Source organism: Pelophylax lessonae (assembly GCF_965119305.1).
Source record: "Pelophylax lessonae genome assembly, chromosome: 2".
In the NCBI taxonomy this organism is placed as follows: Eukaryota; Metazoa; Chordata; class Amphibia; order Anura; family Ranidae; genus Pelophylax; species Pelophylax lessonae.
In genome coordinates this window covers 276,032,061-276,055,526 of record NC_138769.1, presented here as the reverse complement: position 1 = coordinate 276,055,526, position 23,466 = coordinate 276,032,061, and the positions used below count along the sequence as shown (strand labels likewise).

Here is a 23,466-nt window from a genome sequence, read left to right as displayed (position 1 = left end):
TTTTCCCTGTTGAAGAGGACCAGATCAGGAACCCTCTCATACCCTGGCTCAACAGGATCAGATTGTCTAGAGACTGAGGATTCTTGTCCCATTTCACCAGGATCTCTATTTGCAGAGATCTTGTGTGGAACAATGCAAATGGAACCGCCTCGAATGTAGACACCATCAGGCCCAGCACTGGCATGCAAGCCAAGAGGAATGACCGTCTGCTGGACAACAGAAGCTGGATTTCCTGCTGCAAGAAACACTCTGGCTGAGGGCGAGTCCAGAGTCAGACCCAGATAGTCCAGTCTTGTGAACAAAACCAGTGCAGTCTTCTGAAGGTTCAGAATCCAACCAAACTCCCTCAGAGTTCGCAGAGTAATCTTCAAGTTGTCCATCAGAGCAGTCGGAGACTCCAGGTACCCCAGTACCGCGATCCCCTGCTGACGCAACAATGCTAGTACCAGGGCCATCACTTTTGTGAAGATCCAAGGAGCGGAGGTTAGACCAAAGGGTAACGCCCCAAACTGACAAAGCTCCTCGCCCACAGCAAAGCAGGGGAGGGCTGTGCTAAGGTCGGTGGAAAAGCAGCCTCCGGTCTTACAAAAAGGAAACCACTGGGGATTAACAATTTCATTCGAAAATTACCAGGCTATTACAGAGCAACTACTGCGCTAACAAGAAGATGGATGCCATATTTAGTGAAGGTAGGAAATCCGCAACAAGGACATGTAAAAAGGTTTTTGCCTGGAGCTCTGCTTTAATGTTATTTGCTACTTGCAGTAGTTCCTATGATCCCAATTTCTTTGATCAGATTAAGGGTTAGTTCCCAGAAAGTGAATCTGTCCTGGGTAGAGACACTGCCAACTTTATTATCAAACCCACTTTTTCACTTGAAGTTTCTGGTTCTCTTATTTACCTACAGGTTTAGAGCAATATTCTGTTTTTGGAGATTGTTAGAATAGGCATAGGCTACACAAAGTTGAAATTCATTGTGGAAAGGAATAAATTATATTACATTTTGACCATAGGTACACTTACCTCTTGAACTAAAGGCTGCTGAAATAGTGGAATTAGGGGATTTGTCCGAGGGATGTCAATGTGAATCTAAAATTATAAAAGTAAAATTATACAGAGTCTTTAAAACCTAATGCTCACATCAGAAGCGCTGAGGTCATTTAAGTGGTTCACTCAAGCAGCTTAGCTAGCCCTGCCCTTCACTCCTAGCAGTGACTTGGTAGCCCTTCTAATGTGTAGCAGAGCAGGTGCTTTGGGAGAGGGAAGTATTGTTAGCGGAGCTGCCTGAGAGAAATTATTGCATAAAGAGACTGTCATATTGCATTAAAAGCAAAGTAAAGAAGGTCTGTGTAAAGACCACCTTCCAACCATTTACCCTAACATTCCTACACCACTCCTTCCTGTATAGGTACCGCTTTAAAACACACATTGCTCCTGGGTATAAAAAAGCACATAACCTACCCCCATGATACAGTACTCGGTCTGAGCGGCAAATCGCTAGGCCAAGCACTGTCACATAACAGAGGGGGATACCCATGGCATCCACCATGGGTCAAGGCTAAACCTGGGTGGCTAAATTCAAGTATAAAAAGTATATTAAGGAAAAAAAAAAAAAAACAGTCCTGAAATAAAATATAAGGCCGAGGGGACACTGTCAACATTCAAGCACCACATAGAATGCAATAAGAAATGTAAGAGTGCAATTAGGGCAGCAAAACTAGACAAGAGACAAATAGAGGAGAGTAAAAAGAATCCCATATGTTTTTAAATATATTAAAGGAGTTGTAAAACCTTGATTTGCACAGATTGCACAGATCAGCCCCGCAATCGTTTTGCACAGAGCAGCCCCGAACCACTTCTTCTCGAGTCCCCTCCCGGCACTCCAGATGCCTCCTCTTCATCGGGTGCCCTCACAGAAAGCCCCTTTCCCTGGGGGCACCTGTGTGGGCTCACTCCCAAGGCCTGCTGCTGTGTCCATTGACACAGACAGCGGGACTCGGCCCTGCCCCCCGCGTCATTGGATTTGATTGACAGCAGTGGGATGAGGAGAGAGATAGCAGCTGGAGACACTGCTCTCGTGCACATCACTGGATGGGATCGGGCTCAGGTATAAAAAGGGGGGGGGCCGGGGGAATCCGCAGCATAGAAGGTTTTTTACCATAATGCATAGAATGCATTAGGGTGAACAACCTTGAGGCTTTACAACCACTTAAATAGTAAAAAAGCAAAGCCAGAGCATATTACCCACTTAAAGAGTGATCAAGGATAGTTTATTTTTTATTTTTATTATTTTTTTATTTCAGGTACTTCTATAGCGCTGTCAATTTATGCAGCGCTTTACATATACATTGCATATTAACATCAGTCCCTGCCCTCAAGGAGCTCACAGTCTAAGGTCCCTAACTCACATTCATACATACACATAGTAAGGCCAATTTTTTTTTTTTTTTATACAGGATCCAATTAACCTACCAGCATGTCTTTGGGAGGAAACCGGAGTACATGGAGGAAACCCACGCAGGCAAAGGGAGAACATGCAAACTCCAGGCAGGTAGTGTCGTGGTTGAGATTCGAACCAGCGACCCTCTTGCTGCTAGGTGAAAGTGCTAACCACTACACCACTGTGCCGCCCATGGAAGTTGGTTACAAGTGGCAAGAAGAAGGCAACTGTATTAAATATAGTCTTCTCCTTAGTTTTAACTATGGAAAAGGAAGGGCAAAATAAACAAGATGATATTGTTAGCAACAAAGCAAGAAGTGTGGCTTTGTGGCTAACAGAAGCCAGTGTTCAAAGACTACTGTAAAAACGTATTAACAATTTATTAGGATCAGATGGCTTCCACCCAAGAGTCCTCAAAGAACTAAGCCAGCTCATTGCTAGGCAGTTATTTCTAATCTTTAAGGAAAGCTTACTGACTGAAAACATATCAGCAGATTTGCCTAAAGCGAACGTGGTACCAATATTCAAGAATGGCCCAAGATATATGTCTGAAAACTATAGACCAGTCAGCCTAATATTGATAACTTCTAAACAATTTGAGTGGATAATGGACCATATCCAAGAGTTAGCAGAAAAAAATAGTATCAGTTGTAGCCAGCATACATTTATGAAGGATCGTTCTTGCTAGACAAACCTATTAAAATTCTGTGAGGAAGTGAACTGTAATCTGGATAAAGAAAGGCACTTTGCCAAAGCATTTGACAAATTCCCTCATAAATGCTTAGTCCACAAATTGAGGTCTGTTGGCAATGAAGATAGTGTATGTACCTAAATAGAAACTGGTTACAGGGGCGCGTCCAGAGGGTGGTGATTAATAGCGTAGCTTCTGAATAGTCAGCAGTTATAAGAGGGGTACCCCAGGGCTCTGTCCTGGGACCAATCCTGATTAACTTGTTCATAACCGAAATAGAGGTTGGTATAAATAGTTCAATCTTAGTGTTTGCTGATACAAAGCTAAGCAGGAAAATAATTTCACAACAGGATATAGCAACTCTACAGGAAGACCTCAATAAAATATAGGGGTGGGCAAACGCATAGCAGATGAGGTTAAATGTAAAAAAATGTAAAGTAATGCACTTGGGGGCTAAAAAAAAAATGGAATTTTTGTAAAATCTTACCGTAAAATTCCTTTCTTTGAGTCCTCTGACAGTCGCCGCCCCTCGTATAGTCTTCACCAATGGGTATTGACCTCTTATCCACAGGAGTAAGCTAGGCAGAAGATTTTGTTAAAAACACAAACCTTTGAATAGACACACCTACAGGGGGCTGTCCCTCTGGTCCAACACCCCCGGCTAGCCTCATTCCCAATTGAGTTTGGTAGCAAGCAGTAGATAGTCCATGAACCCCAAAGAGGGGTGGGGACGGCGACTGTCAGAGGACTCAGAGAAAGGAATTTTACGGTAAGATTTTACAAAAATTCAGTTTTCTCTTACGTCCTCTGAAAGTCGCTGACCCTCATATAGTCTTCACCAATGGGATGTCCCAAAGCAGTGTAGACATGAGGGGTGGGAAACGCAACCGTATCAAGGTAACGAAACACCCAAGGTCAGATAAAAGAACCTTATCTGAACCAAAAAGGTAACCCACTGGGTAACAGGAAAGCTCAACAGGAGCGAACACCCCAGGAAGGTTAAATAACCAAGGGGGAAAAAACCCCCACAGGAGGGGACAGGCTAAAAATGCCATGTCTCCCCCAAGGTACTGCCGCACCCAGAACTTCACGGCCAAAAGGAGGCATCTGCCGATGCCGAACATCAAGTTTGGAAACTTTGTAAAGGTGTGCAGGGACGACCATGGTGCTGCTTTGCACATCCGGGAGACCGACGCTTGAATGCGAAAGACCTAAAACGCACCCTCCGCTCAGAAGAGTGCGCCATGACAGGGAAAGGAGGAACCCGATCCCCAGGCAATTAAGCCTGTACAATCGTCCATCGGAACCAGACAGGAATGGTTGCTGCAGACGCAGCCATACCCTTCTGGGGCCCTTAGGAAGGACAAAAAAGAGATTCCGACTTTCTGAAGGATTCCTTAGACGACAGGTAACCCTGATCACCCTGACAACATCCAAGGAAGGCAAGGCAAAACTTTGTGGGATGCGTAGGATTCGCACACAGCGAAAGCAAAACCATGTCCTCATGGAGATGGACACCAGACACCGCCTTCGGAGAGAAGGATTGATGAGGTCGCAAGACCACCTTATCCCTATGAACCACCAGGTAGGGGAAGCGGTAAGATAGGACCGCTAACTCCGACACAGTGCAAGCAGATGTGATCGTCACCAGAAAGGCAACTTTCCGTGACAGTACAAGCAGAGGAATCTCCCAGATGTTCTCAAAGGAAAGACGTTGCAAAACGGACAGAACCAAATTCAAGTCCCAAGGGATTAAGGGCGCCCACGAGGGGGGCCAAATGACGCACCCCTTGATAAGGTGAGGATCAAGGAACTTGACGCCAAAGGGCGCTGGAAAGAATGGCCAGCGCAGAAAACTGACCCTCAACAGTGGACAGTGCAAGACTTAAGTCCACTCTGGATTGCAGGAAGGCGAACACCCTTGCCACAGAAAAGTAGTGAGGATGGAAACCCTGCGATTTGCACCAGGCGAAGCAAGCCTTCCAGGTACAATAAGAAATCTTACCAGACGAGGCCTTCCTAGCTCTAAGCAAGGTAGGAGTGATCTCCGACGAGAGACCCCGATCTCTCAAGATCTGGCTTTTAACAGCCACGCCGACATGGCCAGCGATTGTAAAGGAGGATGGAAGAACAGCCCCTGAGACAACAGGTCGCCTCGTAAGGGGAGCCGCCAGGGAGGCTCGACGACCATTTGCATGATGCCTGCGAATCAAGACCGACGCGGCCAGTCCGGGCCCCCAGGACCACCAACCTTGGTTCCGAGACCAATCTGTGAAGGAACCGTGACAACAACTGGATGGGGGGGGGGGGGGGAGGCGTAAATCAGGCGAAACTGATTCCAAGGTACCACCAGCGCGTCCGAGGCAGCTGCCAGAGGATCGCGCGCGCTTGCCACGAGCCTTCCCACCTGGTTGTTTAGAGGAGGCGCGCCATCGCGCACACAGCATCGGAAACACCTCCGGGTGCAAGGCCATTCACCCCTGGTCCGGGGTCTGGTGACTCCGATAGTCGGCCTGCCAGTGTTCCATACCCGGAAAGTGAACTGCCGAAAGCGTCGAGACGCCCAAAGCAAAATCTTGGCCACTTCCTTGGCCGCCCGGGCATTTCTGGTGCCCCTTTGGTGAGAGATGTACGCCACTGCAGTGGTGTTGTCCGCCTGCACCCGCACAGAATGGCCCTGAAGACGATCCCACCAACGGAGCAAACAGAGTTTGATCTTGCTCAGTTCCAAGGCATGTATCGGTAGGGAGAATTCCTCCTCCAACCAAGTGCCCTGGGCAAACAATTTGCCCAGAACGCCACCTCAGCCCGACAGGCTGGAGTCCGTGGTGAGCACCTACCATAACAACGGCCGGAAGGACTTCCCTTCCGTCAGAGCCGGAGACTGGAGCCACCACAAAAGGTCCGCTCTGACCTGGTGACTCAAAGATATCTTCCCGTCCAAGGACTGAGGATGCCTGTCCCACCTGGCTAGGATCTCCGCTTGCAGAGATTGTGTGTGGAACCATGCAAAGGACATCGATTTGAAGGCTGACACCATCAAACCTAGGGATCGTATGCAGGTCCTGAGCGATGAGGATTCGTTGTCCCTGAGGGACCTGACCTCACTCAGCAGAGTCCGGAGTATGTCCTCCGGCAGGAAAAAACTCTTGCAAGGGCGGAGTCCAGGACCATTCCCAGATAAGGGAGACAAACAGAAGGGAACAATGTCGACTTCTGAAAGTTGATGGCCCACCCGAACTCCTGGAGCGTCTGAACCAGATCGCGCAACAGAGTTGAACTGGAACTCGACCTTAACAGGAGATCGTCCAGATATCCAAGGATTGCGATTCCCTGCGCCCGCAACAGGGCCAGAACGGGAGCCAAAGCTTTGGTAAACACCCTTGGAGCCGAAGCGAGACCTAAAGGCAATGCCACAAACTGATATCGCACCTCTGCGATTGCGAATCGGAGGCACCTCTGATGACCCTCGAACATAAGGATGTTTAGAAATGCATTCTTGAGGTCGATTAAAAGCCAGGAATCTCCCGGGCTTAGAGAGGCCACCACCGATCAGAGGGATTCCATACGGAATTCTTGAACCCGCAGAAGCGGTCTAGAAACTTTAGGTCCAGAATCGGACGCACCTTGCCCTCCTTTCAGGGCACCACGAACAGATTCGAGTAAAAACCCCCGAAAACCTGTCCCGATGTGACACCGCGACGATCACCCCCTGGGCGAGTAGATCCTGAACCTCCCATTGAAGATCGTGAAAACGATCTGGGGTCAACGAAGATTTGAGGGAAGAATCTGTCTGCTGGGCGCAATCGAAATTCGATCTTGCACCCCGACTGAATGAGTTCCTGAACCCATCTGTTCTGAATGGCGGACGGGGCCGCCGTGCCAGAGTGGGCGGCTATAGACTTGCCCGCCCAAAGCTTCTTCTGGCCACCAGAGGCCTGGAAGGATTCGCCCTTGTCATGTGCCTTGAAGGCACGAAAGGACCCCTGGTAAGGATTAAAGGAAGGGCCCCGCTTACTGCGGAAAAAACTTACCCTTTGACACATGGGGCAGCAAAGTGTTTTTACCCCCAGTGACCCCCTTCACCAACTCGTCCAGGGAGGCCCCAGAAAGGCGATTCCCTGCATAAGGGATGTCGCCGACCAGCTCTACAGCCACACAAGGCGACGGATAATCACTGCGACAGCAGAGAAGCGTAAGGCTAAAGGGGCCTCATCCAAGGCCGCATCACACAGGCCTAAAACCGCCTGAACAATTAGGTCCACCATCTCCAAAGTAGCAGGAGGGGCGGAATCAGCCACAAGGGTGCGTCTGAGCACCTCAGTCCACTCCACCACAGCCTGAGAGACCATTACTGAAACCACGTAGGTACCACAAAATTAAAACATTAAATTGCGCCATTGTACATTCACCGTTACGTGAAACTCAGCGGGACAGGGAATACCTGAGCCACTTTCTGGGTTCTGCGGGTCCCAAAGGAGGACCACTTACCCGGCGGGTGGGGCTCATCCCTTTAATGCAGTGTATCCACAACAGAACTATAAGCGCAGACATTGCTGCGCGTTCTATGACCCACCTCCCCCTGACCGTGAGGACTGAGACCCTTCAGGGGGTACACTGTCCATGGCAACCATATCTAGCTCAGGATAAATAGACTGAGACAGTCTGGGTCAAGTCCACTCAGACATCAACAGAGCCACTTAAGATGCTAAAGTCGCAAGTGCAGAAGGAAGGGAGCTTAGCGCAGAAGATTCAGGCATACCTGAACCCTCCACCATCGCTGGGGGAAACATGCTGCCCTGGGACTCCAAAAAACCTACTTATAATTTTTTTCTGGCGCTGGCCCTTTAAATCAGCGGAGGACCCCGCCTCAAAAGCGCTGCAAAGAGGACCAGCATGTGCCGCTAAATACAAGGTAACATAGCTGCCAGTAAGGCATGACCCAGAAAAAACAGCATAGAAAAGCCCCCCAGAAGTGTAGCTGTACTATACCAGCTTCCAGCTCGATCCGACTGAAGAAAGGAAGTGATGTCACGCCGCTACAGGCCCAAACAGGAAATGACTAAGGAAAAATGGTTGCCCATGTAACTCTATGGGGAGGCTCCGGGAAAATGGCCACCGAACCATACAGTGCCCATATTAAAGATGGTGCCCGAAAGGGCGCGGATACACTAGGGAAAATGGCTGCTGAATGCCCACACATGAAGTCAGAACAGCATGCCCACACTCAAAATGGAAGCCCCGCGTGTTTTACACTGCAGCGGCCCCCACCGCCATGTCTGTACCCCTAAAGTGACACAAAACACTCCCGAGGGCCTCAGGGACCCCCGCAAACCCCCCACAGCGCTGCATGACCGCAAATAGCGCCCCAGCAGGGACCGTGAGGGAGACACAGGGACCGCACAGACAGACATGAGGGGATCACACAGACTAACAGACTGCCATTCCCATGAGGGAAGGCCCCACACACACACCCCTGGGCGTACAATGTATAGACAGAGGGGGTAGCATGTTACTCACCGATCCATGCAAATTCGTGGGTGCCACTCTGCGACGGGAAGCCTCACACCCCGGGTGGTGGGGGTGCCGTCAGCCAAACAGGATTCTAGCAACACGTGGCGTACCGCAGTTGAGAAATCCTAGCGAAGTGGCCACTTCGCGGGCTTTGTCCCTGAGGACAGGAACAGGTCGTTTGCGAAGCCAGGGCATATGCATAGCCTGCTAAATGCTGGATGGCGGCCTGGGATTCCGTAAGGCTCTAGTACAACCAGTCCGATTCCCAGCTCCACAAACGCTGTAGTCTTCCGAAGTCTGACTAAGCGCAGGAACAAATAAAAAGCTATTAGTGCAAAGAAAAACACACTTAGCAGAAAATAAAATGTAATAAAACAGAAGAAAAGGCTGAGACTGTAGACCCAGCACAGGGAAGCCTGCCTACTATCTAGGCAAAAGACAAACTGAATTGGGAATGAGGCTAGCCGGGGGTATTGGACCAGAGGGACAGCCTCCTGTAGGTGTGTCAATGCAAAGTTTTGTGTTTTTAAACAAAATCTTCTGCCTAGCTTACTCCTGTGGATAAGAGGTCAATACTTATTGGTGAAGACTATATGAGGGGCGGCGACTGTCAGAGGACGTAAGAGAAACTGGATTTTTGTACTTACTGTAAAATCCTTTTCTCTGAAGTCCATTGACAGATGCAGCTCCATTTCTTCTTAGACCATTGGGTTATGCTCCTCCCATCAGGAATAGGACACTAGGCAGGAAAAAGCTTTATCACGCTTTTAGGTCTGTACCTGCAGGCATACCCCACACACTCTGCTACAGCTTCCAGTTTCATTGCAAGCAGTGTTTAGAAGACAAAAATCCCATTTTACTTGTCAGTAGAGGGGTAGGTGCTGCGTCTGTCAATGGACTTCAGAGAAAAGTATTTTACAGTAAGTACAAAAATCCAGTTTTCTCTATCGTCCTTTGACAGACGCAGCTCCATATCTTCTTAGACCATTGGGATGTCCCAAAGCAGTATATGCATGAGGGGTGGGAAAAAAACGCCAAAAAAGAATGTACTTTCCCAAAAGGCTAAACATAGCCAACAAGGTAACCTGGAGCGCAACCAGGAACAACTGGAGCTCACCCAAAAAAAAAAAAAAAAAAAAAAACCATACACCCTCAAAGAGTACAAAAGATCTCTTTTAGACAGCAGCCTGCAAAACCTTGCGGCCAAAAAAGGCATCTGAAGATGCTAACAAATCTACTTTATAGAATTTTGAAAATGTATGCACAGACGACCAATTTGCCGCCTTGCAAACTTGCATCACCGACACCAGATGGTGAAAAGCCCAAGGAGGCACTCAGTGCTCTAGTAGAATGCACCTTCAAAAGGGAAAGGAGGAACCTGACCCTTCAGCCTGATCCATCTGGATATGGTTGCAGCAGACGCAGCCAATCCTTTACGAGGTCCCTCAGTAAGGACAAATAGAGCATCTGATTTTCTGAAAGATTCAGTGGCCGCCAGGTAAACCCTGATCGCCCAAACCACATGCAAAGAGTGCAAGGCAATTTCCTTGGGATGCTTGGGACAGAATGAAGGCAGCACAATGTCTTCATTCAAATGAAAATCAGAAACCACCTTAGGAAGAAAAGACTGATTAGTCTTTATTAGGAGTACCACCATATCTTTGGGGACCACCAAATAAGGTGAGTGGCAGGACAACGCCGCCAAGTCAGACACTCTGCGGGCAGAAGTGATAGCCACCAAAAATGCAACCTTCTGAGACAATGAAAGAAAAAATCTCTTGAATGTTCTCAAAAGGAGGCTTTTGAATAACATATAATACCAAATTCAGATCCCACGGAGGTAGCGGGGATAGTCTCGGGAAGCCAGATGGCTTGAATGAAAGTGTGAATCAAGACATGCGCAGCTAACGGGCATTGGAAATATATAGCCAAAGCCGACACTTGACCCTAGATAGTGCCCAAAGCCAACCGCTGTTCAACCCCTTTTTGCAGAAAGGCCAAAATCCTAGCTACTGAAAACAAGCGAGGGTGCTTTTTCAGTGATTCAAACCATAAAATGTATGATTTCCACATACCATGATAGATCTTCCTGGAAGTTGACTTCCTGGCCTTCAATAGTGTAGGAATCACAGAGTCAGAAAGACCTCCATCTCTCAACACCTGGCTTTCAACAGCCATGCCGTTAAAGCCAGCGCATGTAAAGCAGGATGGAAGATCGGCCCTTGAGACAGGAGATTCTCCATGAGAGGAAGTCTCCAAGAAGCATCGGCGACCTACCTTACCAGGTTTGCGTACCCAGACTGGCGAGGCCAGTCTGGGGCCACCAGAATGACTGGAATCCCTTCCACCTCTATCCTGCTTAGAAGCCTTAGCAGGAGTTTCAGCGGAGGAAAGGCCTAGTTTCAGCGGAGGAAAGGCCTAAATCAGCCGATACCGACTCCAATGAGCCACCAGTGCATCTGTGGCGTCGGCCAGATGATCCCGAGACCTGGCTACGAACCTCTGAATCTTCCTGTTGAGACGAAAAGCAAACAGATCGACCTCGGGTTTCCCCCACCGGACACACAGGAGATGAAACACCTCCGGGTGTAGGGACCATTCCCCTTGATCCAACACCTGACGACTCAGGTAATCCGCTTGCCAGTTCTCCACACCTGGGATGTGTACAGGAGAGAGGGCTGGAACAAACTTTTCTGCCCAAGCCAGAATCTTGGCAACCTCCCTGGCCGCCAAGACACTGTTGGTGCCCCCCTGATGATTGATGTAAGCCACAGCCGTGGCATTGTCTGATTGAATCCGAACCGGACAGTCTCGCAGACGAGTCGTCCATTGGTTTAGACAAAGCTTTATTGCTCTGAGCTCCAAAACATTGATTGGTAGTTTTGACTCTTATTGTTCAGGTTCCCTGGGCACAGAGCTTTCCAGTACCCCGCCCCAGCCTGACAGGCTGGTGTCCGTGGTCACCACTATCCAAAACAAAGGCAGGAAAGACTTGCCCTGGCACAGTGCTGGCGACCACAATAGAGCAGACTTTGTTTTGTGGCTCGACCAAATTTAGAATTGTCCAAGGACTTTGGATCCGTGTTCCATTTGACAAGAAACTCTCTTTGTAAAGGTCTCGTGTGGAACTGCCTCGAAGGTTGATACCATCAGACACAAGGCCCGCATGCAGAGAGGACAGATTGTTTGCCAACAGAAACCGAATTGCCCCCTGTAACTTCTGCAGCTTGTCCAGGGGAAGAAAGACCCTCGCCAAACGGAATCCAAAGTCAGGTCCAGATAATCCAGTCTCAATGAAGGTATCAGGGTGGATTTCTTGAAATTGATATTCCACCCGAATTCTTGCAGGGTTCTGATAGTGATCAACAAAACGCCCAACAGGGCTGAATGAGAGTCTGCTCTTAATAGGAGACCGCCCAGATACCTCAGTACCACAATTCCCCATTGGCGCAGCAATGCCAACACCAGTACCTTGGTAAAAACCCTGGGAGCGGAGGCGAGACCAAAGGGTAACGCCACAAATTGATAATGCTTCTCTGCTCCGGCAAAGCGAAAAAACCGTTGATGCCCAGCGTAGATAGGGATGTGTAGATATGAGTCTTTGATATCTATGGAGGCCAAGAAGTCTCCCTGGTGTAGTGACGCCACTACAGTCCAGATGGATTCCATCCAAAACTTCTGTACCTGTACAAAGCGGTTCAGAGCCTTGAGATCCAGGATTGGACGCACCTTCCCCTCTTTTCTGGGTCCACTAAACAGGTTTGAATAAAACCCTTGAATGGGTTCCTGAGAGGGAACCGGCACAATCACCCTTTGTGCAAGCAGATCTTGTACCACCTCTCGAAGATCCCTTAACGGTCTGGAGATAAATGAAGATTCGACGGGAAGAACCTGTCCAACGGTCGAGACCGGAATTCGATCTTGTGCCCCGATAGGATCAGTTCGTGAACCCATTTGTCCTGAATCAGGGAAGTCCATGGTTCTGGAAAGAAATGAAGGAAGAGTTGGGACTTTAAATGAGAGACATGACAAGGCTGGCAGGACAAAAATGGACACATTTATTGATACATACAGATATGCAGACATACCATGTATAATGTAAAAAACCATGGTAGTAGGAGAGCTAGTAAGTGGTCCCCAAATCCAAGTTTATGATAACCAACAAGGCAAAAATTCCAAGAAGTAAAGGGTAATTTGATACAAATCATGACATCAGTAGACTCAAGCGTTTTGTGGACTATGTTCGCCACTTCTTCAGGAGTAGATGTGTGATATATATATCTATGAAAAATATATGAGTATAAGGAAATTGAAACAATGATGATAAATGGAAGCTGGATGGGAAAGGGAGAGGGAGACAAAGCCCCCAAAATCCCCCCGTGCGCCTCATACAAAGTTCCATACCCCCCCTCTTTGCAATGCGATTTAGGGATGGAGAGACATGACTCTGGCTGATTGGCTTGTATATATTTGTATGATGTTACATTGACTGCATGTGATGGCCCACACCTCCCAACCCAACATGCTGTGTCACATATTACCTGGACCAGTTGGGGGTTTTTCATACTCTTTTTACAGTTAATTAGATGTGCACATACACTATATTTGCTGTTTCCATGTTCCTAGCATTTACTTTACATTGCACTTTGACATGCACTGGTTGGTTTAGCTGATCGTCTGCTGTCTCTTCCAGGAGCTGCGATGCGCAGTGGGTGTCCTTCTCTCCCTTCAACCTCCCGACGTGGGGGATTTGGTGGGCGGTCCCGCCGCACATCGGCGCCACGCCCTGCGCGTGACGTCATTTTGGCGCCAATGCTCCGACGGCTGTTTGCCCAACTCAGTGTATAACTCGGCGGCCCGCTGGACGGTCCTGCTATGGCGTCCACCATTTGCACGAAGTCCCCACCAGTATACACTGACGTGACGCTGGGATCACAGTGAAGGGCGGCTGCCAGCGATGACCGGACACACCTGTGTTTGAGTTTTGGGATCCACTCCTTTTGGTTATTTCTTTTAATAGTCTCCTTCTGGCTCTGCTTCTTTGGCTAGGTGATGCCTCTAATTTAGGTTTACTTTGGGTTGCACAACTCCTTTCTCCCCCCTTCCTGGATCTCCATTCATCTGCGGTTTATGATCTCACCACAGGGGTTTTCATACATTTTTTCTGTCTGGTGTTAGCCAGACACACTTCCTTTTTCTTATCCCATTTTGTTTCATTATTCACCCCATTTGACTTTTTTTACTTCTCATTCACCCTATGCATGTAGCATCATGGATATTGTTGTATATGCACAATTACCATACATGCTTTTCACTTACTCTTTATAGATACCACTCTCAGTTGCTACTGCTATTACTCTTTTTGATCTAACCCACACTCTCCACGTGTGTGGTGTGTCTCGCTTGCCCGCCCTCAGCTCCCGTCGGAGAAACCCAGGGTCATGTCTTCACCTTCAGTGCCAGAGCTGCTATAGCTGCAATGTAAATTTGGGATTTCGGGGCTTTGTCTCCCTCTCCCTTTCCCCTCCAGCTTCCATTTATCATCATTGTTGCAATTTCCTTATACTCCTATATTTTTCATAGATCTATATCACACATCTACTCCTGATGAAGTGGCGAACATAGTCCACGAAACACATTGAGTCTACTGATGTCATGATTTGTATCAAATTACCCTTTTTTTTTATTTCTTGGAATTTTTGCCTTGTTGGTTATCATGAACCTGGATTTGGGGACCACTTACTAGCTCTCCTACTACCGTGGTTTTTTACATTAAACATGTTATGTCTGCATATCTGTATGTATCAATAAATGTGTCCATTTTTGTCCTGCCAGCCTCGTCATGTCTCATTTAAAGACCCAACTCTTCCTTCATTTCTATTGAATAGGGATGGAGGCGCATGGCATGTCCCCCCGTGCGCCTCATACAAAGTCCCATACCTCCCCCCCTCTTTGCAATGGTTCCAGAAAAAAGTGAAGAAGTCCCACCACCCCAGAAGCGGGTGAGGTCGCCCCTTCACGCAGAGGATTTGTCCACAGAACCGGACTGATCGGTCTTTGATTTACCTAACCATGGCTTCTTGGAACCTCCAGCCGTCTATGAGCAGTGAATGAAGGCCCCCGCATATGACGGGGTGCCTTGCCCTTAGAGGATTGAGGGAGAAGAGTACTCTTCCCACCCGTAAGATGTTTGATCAGTGCATCCAGAAAAGATCCATACAACCTCTCTCCCACAAAGGGAAGATCAGTCAAGGCCTTCTTTGAAGCCTGGTCCGCCGACCAGCTTTTTAACCACACCATGCGTCTAATGGTAATCCCCACTGCAGACACCCTGGGCACTAGGGGGCTGCATCCATGGACGCATCACACATGAACACAAGGGCTTGAGCCATCTAGTCCAGTAGTTCAATCAGCACCGGGGGGAGCTGTTCAGATTCTAAGTTCCCCTTAAGTAACTTCACCCATTCAGTGACCATCTGACACCAGAACGTTCACAAAGATTGGTTTTATTATGGAACCCGCCAACACGTGTATGTGGCAGGACAGAGACTCCACCCGTCTATCCACAGGGTCTGTAAAGGCCAGGGATTCTTCCACCGGAAACCACAGACTTATTTAATCTGGAAACTGGGTGGCACAGTCCATCGAGTGGAAACCGCCTTCGCAAAGGGATAACGGCGTTTAAATCGCTTGGGCACCACTAGCACATGCTTGATGCACGCCATTGTTCATTAACAATATTGTCAAAAAGCTCCAGACAAGGAAACACCTTGCCTGACTTCTGGGCTTTGCGGGAGCCAAAAGACAGCTGCGTACCTGACGCTGTAGATTCACCTGCCATTTTTAAAGTTTCTTGCATGGAAACTATGAGTGCTTCCACCAATGCGCGTCCCAGCGCAATGGCTGAAGAGGACAGGCCCTCTTCACAATCAGAATGCAAGGACACCGATCCATCAGGATGGGGAGAATCCATGGCGGCCATATCTGCCTCAGAATCTGAGGACACCACCGATGAAGTGAAGGCAGCAGACGTTTGCAGCTATCAATACTTTTGAACACAAAATCTACCTTTGACACCAGGCTTTCCAAGACTGCTGTGAAAGCAGACAGGGACTGCGACCCAGAGGGTGCCGCAGACACACTGAGGGGGTCTGTAGGTGAAACATTGTCACGGGGACTCAATTTTTCACAGATTTAAAATAATGCAGTGTCATGTTAAAAAGATTGCAAAATTGTCAGAGAGGCCAGAGGAACCGAGGGATCTCCTGAGGGTCCGACCATTCTCAGGAGGGGGCCCACATTTACCCAGAGACCGCCAGAGGATTCAGGGGGACAGCATTACTCACCATACCACGGTACCAGGTGGGCGGCACTCCGAACAGACCACTTTCCACCTGGGGTGAGGGTGCTGCCAGTCAGGGGGTACTTTGTGACCCAGGCCATTCCAGGTTGTCAAGTCCACTCACAGGCTCATCCCCATCCATCAGGGCTCTGTCATGGTGAGGTCAAGTGCTGGACTATAACCTGCTCACGCTCGCTGGCCAAGCTGGGAGACCTTAAGGATCTAGATTATCCAGTCCAAAACCCAGCCATCTGTTGCTTGTAGAACTCTAAACTAGTATATAAAAATTACATGCAACAAACATGTCCCTTTTATATAGCTAAGATCGAAGTCCCAGCAGGGAACAAGGTCCTACTCCTAAACTAGGCAGAAACACATTGGATGCTGTAACAGAGTTTGGGGCTATGCCTGCAGGGGTAAAGCTTTTTCCTGCCTGGTGTCCTATTCCTGATGGGAGGAGCATAACCCAACGGTCTAAGAAGATATGGAGCTGCGTCTATCAATGGACGATAGAGAAATATGAATGCAAGTTATACACTAAGGGGGGAACCTCTGCAGAAATCAAGGATAGAAAAAAAGATGTCGGGGTCCTAGTAGATAACAGGCTCAGCAGTAGCATGCAATTCCAAGCTGCAGAAAGCAATGCCAGTAGATTATCATGCATTAAAAAGGGTATTTATTCAAGAGATGGTAGCAAAACTCTGGTTCGGCCGCATCTTGAGAATGCCATCCAGTTCTAGTCTCCAGTCCTCAGAAGGGATGTGCTGGAACTGGAGAGAGTCCAGAGAAAAGCAACAAAACTAATAAGAGAGCTAGAATATCTTAGTTATGGGGAACATTTACAATCATTAAACTTATTCTCCCTTGAGAAGAGATGCTTAACCGGTTGCCGACCGCCGCACGACTATATACTGCGGCGGTCAGCCCCGGCCAGGCAGAGTGACGTATGGATCCGTCACTCGCCTGTCACTGACTTCAGAGCCAATTGCGAGCGGGCGCGCGCCTGCCGAGGCGCCTGCCCGCCGCGGCTCGTTCACAGACAAGTCAGTGCGTGTGACCGGCGGACTCGATGTCCGCCGGTCACACTACGATCGCTCCGGAGAAGGGAGAAAGGCGGAGCGGCTTATGTAAACAAGCCGCCCATCATTCTCCCTGGTGTAAAAATGAAGATCAGACGGCTCTACTATGTAGGACCGTTGATCTTTGTTTTTACACCAATAGCCATGTCCCTATACAGTTAGAATCACGCCCCTAGGACACACTTAACCCCTCTCTCTCCAATAAAGTTAACCCCTTCCCTGCCAGTGTCATTTTTGCAGTAACAGTGCATATGTATAGCACTGATTACTGTAGTAATGTCACTGGTAACCCCAAAAGTGTCAAAAATGTCAGTCAAGGGTCCGATCTGTCCGCCGCAATGTCACAGTACTGAAAAAAAAAAAACGCAGATCGCCGTCATTACGCGTTAAAAAAAAAACACCAAAAATGACAAAAATCTTTCCCTTTGTTAGTATACGCGATAACTTTTGCGCAAACCAATCAAAATACGCTTTTTGCGATTTTTTTTACCAAACATATGTAGCATAAAACAAATTGGCCGAAAATGTTAAAAAATTTTGATTTTTACATTTTTTTTGGGGAATTTCATATAAAAAAATGTGAAAAATATTATTTTTGCAAAATTGACGCTCTTTTTTTGTTTATAGCGCATGATCAAAAAATCGCACAGGTGATCAAATACCACCAAAAGAAAGCTCTGTTTGTGGGAAAAAAAGGACGTCAAATTCGTTTAGGTACAACATCGCACGACCGCGCAATTGTCCGTTAAAGTCACGCAGTAAAAAAAAAAAATCGCATAAGACCCCCTGGTCTTTTAGCAGCCAAATCCTCCGGGGCTTAAGTGGTTAAGAGGAGATAATATAGCCATATCCAAATATCTTAATTGTGACTTCAGCATAGGGGGGAAATCTATTCAGTAACAGGTCACTCAAAAATACATGTGCCCAATCAATGAAGTTGGAAGTGGTTCATTCTTAAACTGCATAAGGGTTTTTCTTACTGTAGGAATGCAGTGCAGTAAGGATGTGAAACTCCCTTCCACAATCAGGGGTTTCAGCAGGCAATGTCACTCATTTAAAAAAATTCTTAGATGAGCATCTTATTGAACACAATACACATGGATATTGGAGGTTGTAGAAACATAACACCCCCCCCCCCCCCCACAGGTTGAACTGGATGAACTGGTGTCTTTAGTCCACCTTAACCACTTGCCGACCGCTCACATTGAGCGTACAGCGGCAAACTGGCACGATCCCGTCCATCGACGTAGACCTACATCGGGCGCAATCCCGGCTCCCAGAGCGCGCTCCCGCGCGGGAGCCTATCCTGGTCTTATTCGGCTGAGAACTGATCAGTCACCAGATACAGACCAATGATTTTTGGTCTGGATCTGGTGATCGGTTCCAGCCAATGGCATCATGCCCCCTGCCTGTGTAATGTAAACACAGGCAGGGGAAGTGATGTAACTGTCCCTTCTGGAGCCCTTTTGGTTCCAGGAGAAGAAAGAGAGACATCAAAAACGTGAGTTCCAAGCAGCTCACTGACACACCTCACATAGGCACATTTAACCCCTTCATCACCCCTGATCAACCCCCAAACCCCTCACAGTGAACACTATATACAGTGGTATACAGATCTTTAACTGATCACTGTATAAGTGTCACTTGTGAGCCTAATTTGCGCTTGCAATAGGCCCAAATAGGGTTAGGGCACCCACCATCTATCCCCTAATAAAGTTTTAACCCCTTGATCGACCCCAGTTAACCCCTTTACTCCCGATCACTCTGTGCACTAATATATACACAGAGATGTATAGTAACGAAGTAGAACTACTTAAGTACTGTACTTAAGTACCGAAATGCGGTATCTGTACTTTCCTAGAGTATAATTTTTTTCTCCTACTTCTACTTTTACTTCACTACATTTTTTCGATGATTTCAATACTTCTACTCCGATATTTTTTTTTGTGCTGCATCGTTACTCGTTACTTTTCTCTGCCTTTCCCTTTTTCTTTTTTGTTTGGTTTCCCTCCTTACTGCTCTCTCCTACTCTTTCAATTATCCTCCCTATTCTGCCTTCCCCCCTCCCCTCCCCTTTTCTATAGGAAGGCAAAGGTAAAGATACCCCCCTTTTTCATGAGTACCTGGTCTCTGGCCATTTGGGTAGCGTTGTTCCGCTCCAGGCTTCTGCTGGGCCGGCGTGGAGTGCTCCCACATGCGCCTCTCGGCGCTCTGACATGTGTGGCGGCCTTCGGCCACTCCGCTCCTCCCCTCCTTGTCTCCATTCGCTGACGTCTCAGCGCTGGGAGGCGGGGATTCCGGCGGCCGCGCAGTAGAGGCACGTGCGCATGCGCAGTGCGATCGAGGCACTGGCGACCATCTTGGTTAAGGGAAACATGGGGGGGTCTCTGATGTAAGGGGGGGCTTTGTGTGGGCGGTCTCTGATGTAAGGGGGCTCTGTGTGGGGGGGTCTCTGATGTAAGGGGGGTCTTTGATGTAAGGGGGGCTCTGTGTGGGAGGGCTCTGGTGTAAGGGGAGCTCTGTGTGGAGGGGCTCTGATGTAGGGGGAGCTCTGTGGGGGGCTCTATGAGGGGGCTCTGATGTAAGGGGGGCTCTGTGGGGATGGTCTCTGATGTAAGGGGGCTCTGTGTTGGGGTCTCTGGATGTAAGGGGGGCTTTGTGTGAGGGGTCTCAAAAGTAAGGGGGCTTTGTGTGGGGGGTCTCTGATGTAAGGGGGGGCTCTGTGTGGGGGGGTCTCTGATGTAAAGGGGGCTTTATGTGGGGGGGTCTTTAATGTAAGGGGGCTCTGTGTGGGGGGTCTCTGATGTAAGGGGGCGCTGTGTGGGGGGTCTTTGATGTAAGGGGGCTCTGTGTGGGGGGTCTCTGGTGTAAGGGGGCTCTGTGTGGGGGGTCTCTGATGTAAGGGGGCTCTGTGTGGGGGTCTCTGATGTAAGAGGTCTCTGTGTGGGAGGGCTCTGATGTGGGGGGCTCTGATGTAAGGGGAGCTCTGTGTGGAGGGGCTCTGATGTAAGGGGAGCTCTGTGGGGGGCTCTATGGGGGGGCTCTGATGTAAGGGGGCTTTGTGTGGGGATGGTCTCTGATGTAAGGGGGCTCTGTGTGGGGATGGTCTCTGATGTAAGGGGGGCTTTGTGTGAGGGGTCTCTAAAGTAAGGGGGCTCTGTGGGGGGGTCTCTGATGTAAGGGGAGCTCTGTGTGGGGGGGGGTCTCTGATGTAAAGGGGGCTCTGTATGGGGGTCTCTGATGTAAGGGGGCTCTGTGTGGGGGGTCTTTGATGTAAGGGGGGCTCTGTGTGGGGGATCTCTGATGTAAGTGGGGCCTCTGTGGGGGGTTTCTGTTGTAAGGGGGCTCCGTTGGGGGTTTCTGTTGTAAGGGGGGCTCCGTTGGGGGGTCTCTGATGTAAGGGGGGTCTCTAATGTAAGGGGGGCTAAGTTTGTAGTGATCATAAAAAAGAAAAGTCAAATGAAGTGCAAAAAAAGTGCAAGAAAAAATGTGCAGGGCGCTGGTGGGGGCGCCACAGGATCAGCTCGCACAGGGCGCTTGAACACCTAAGGCCGGCCCTGGTTGGGAGGTTCTTTCCCATTAAAAGCAGATATGAAATTATATTCATCTTGTTTTGTCACATATATATATTTGAAGATTCACAATATTTTGAACTTTTTATTGACTTAGATTTCATACACTCTTCCTTTATTTCATTATTGGAATATATTGTTGTATATCACATTGGTTTATATATGATTTTGCGCACCAATAAGCTGTGGAGAAAAAAAAAAACAGGCAGGGAAGAGAAGGAGGGATGCTTTAAAAGGGGAAGGGAGGGACATACTTTATCTGTTTTCTGTTTACAAAAAGTTACAGCCTAAGGAATTGTGATTGTCCTTTAGGTTAATCATTTGAATAAATCATTTGAAATAAATTCAAATAATAAAAAACAATATGATGTTCAAACTTTTGACTTCTTTCTTTAATAACTACATAACACAGTACTTCTACTTTCAGTACTTGAGTAGAATTTTTTTTTCAAAACTACTGGTACTTTTTACTTTTAGTACTTAACCACTTGCCTACAGTGCACTTTCACCCCCTTCCAGCCCAGACCGATTTTCAGCTTTCAGCGCTCTCACACTTTGACTGAGAATTACTCAGTCATGCAACACTGTACCCATACAAAAATTGTGTCCTTTTTTTCACACAAATAGATCTTTCTTTTGATAGTATTTGATCAATACTGGGTTTTTTATTTTTTGTGCTATAAATAAAAAAAGACTGAAAATATTGTGAAAAAACGCATTTTTCTTTGTTTCGGTCATAAAATTTAGAAAATTAGTCATTTTTCTTCACAAATTTTGGCCAAAATTTATACTGCTACTTATCTTTGGTAAAAATAACCCAAGTAAGTGTGTATTATTTGGTCTTTGTGAAAGTTATAGAGTCCACAAGCTATGGTGCGTATCATTGAAAATTGATCACACTTGATCACACCTGATGTACTGAAGGCCTATCTCATTTCTTGAGACACTAAAAAGTCAGGAAAGTACAAATACCCCCCAAATGACCCCTTTTTGGAAAGTAGACATTCCAATGTATTTAATAAGGGGCATGGTGAGTTTTTTGAAGTTGTAATTTTTTCCCACAATGCTTTGCAAAATGAAGATTTTTTTTTTTTTTTTTACAAATTGCCGTATTAACAGGTTATTTCTCTCACACAGCACATGTATACTTGCAACTACACCCCAAAACACATTCTACTACTCCTGAGTATGGCGATACCACATGTGTGAGACTTTTTCACAGCCTGGCCACATACAGAGGCCTAACATCCAAGTAGTACCGTCCGGCATTCTAGGAGCACAAATTTCACATATAATTTCCTGACAACCTATCGCACTTTTGAAGGCCCTGGAGCACCAGGACAATGGAAACCCCATAAAATGACCCCATTTTGGAAAGCAAACAGCCCAACCTATAATTTTTGAGGCATAATGAGTCTTTTGAATATGTCATTTTTTTCCACAAGTTTTTGGAAAATGTGGAAAGAAAATGAAAACACATTTTTTTTTTACACAAAGCTGTCCATTTATGCAATATTTCTAACACATAGCATGTACATAGCAAAAATTGCACCCCAAAATACATTCTGCTATTCCTCCTGAGTATGGCAATACCACATGTGTAACACTTTTTCACAGCCTGGCCACATATAGACGCCTAACATCCAAGTAGCGCTTTACACAAAGTTGTCCATTTATCCACTTTAAGACTGGGCCTATTTTTGACACTTGGTGTTTACAAGCTAAAATCATTTTTTTTTTGCTAGAAAACTACTTGGAACCCCCAAACATTATATATATTTTTTTAGCAGAGACCCTAGAGAATAAAATGGAGATTGTTTCAATATTTTTTATCACACCATATTTGCGCAGCAGTCTTCCAAAGGCGATTTTTTTGAAAAAAATTCACTTTTTTGAACTAAAAAATAAGAAAACAGTAAATTTAGCCCAATTTTTTTCCATAATGTGAAAGATAATGTGACGCCGAGTATTTAGATACCCAACATGTCATGCTTCAAAATTGCGCATGCTCACAGAATGGCGCCAAACATTGGTACTTAAAAATCCCCATAGGCAACATTTTAAAAATTTCTGCAGGTTACTAGCTTAAGAGTTACAGAGGAGGTCTAGGGCTTAAATTATTGCTCTCGCTCTAACGATCGCGGAGATACCTCACATGTATGGTTTGAACACCGTTTACATATGTGGGCGGGACTTGCGTATGAGTTTGCTTCTGCGCGCGAGCTAACGGGGACAGGGCGCTTTAATTTTTTTTTTTTTCCTATATATTTTATTTATTATTTTTTTATTTTTACACAGTTTAAAAAAAAAATGTTTTGATCATTTTTATTCCTATTACAAGGAATGTAAACATCCCTTGTAATAGAAATAGGCATGACAGGTCCTCTTTATTGTGAGATCTGGGGTCAAAAAGACCTTACACCTCACAACTACACTAAAAAAGAAAAAAAAAAAAAATTGTTGAAAGAGGAAAAAAAAAAAAGAAAAAAAAAAAAGCGGCCCTTTAAACCGGTTGCTAGGCAACGTCTTTTGACGTAGCTCCAGTCCTCCAAGACCATAGAGTCGAGTGAGGGCCATCTTGCCCTCACTCGACTTCCTGTCTCTGAGGATCCGGGACCGGATAGTTTTCCCCGCTGCCGGCGGGTCCGGTAAGCTGGGAAAACGTCTGGGACGCGGCGGGAGGGGGGGGGGCACCTCTTCCCCTGCACCGTAAGGGTAATTCCGCGGCGAATCCGCCACTGGGACTACCCTTATCTGAAAGCCGACCGCCCGCCGTTTCAAAAAATACCGGGGTTATGGGGGCTATCTGCTGCCATAACCCCAGTATT

General features: G+C 47.2%; 1 protein-coding gene across 4 annotated transcripts in view; it reads right to left on the bottom strand.

The window, feature by feature from the left end:
- TBC1D22B (TBC1 domain family member 22B) overlaps nucleotides 1-23,466 on the bottom strand; it is a 780,346-nt gene that overhangs the window by 403,279 nt on the left and 353,601 nt on the right. For all 4 annotated transcript variants that reach the window (XM_082245406.1, XM_082245407.1, XM_082245409.1 and 1 more), the window contains exon 7: nucleotides 1,024-1,089. In XM_082245406.1, the coding sequence (XP_082101532.1) occupies nucleotides 1,024-1,089 (66 nt within the window). The remainder of the gene's footprint in view (nucleotides 1-1,023; nucleotides 1,090-23,466) is intronic.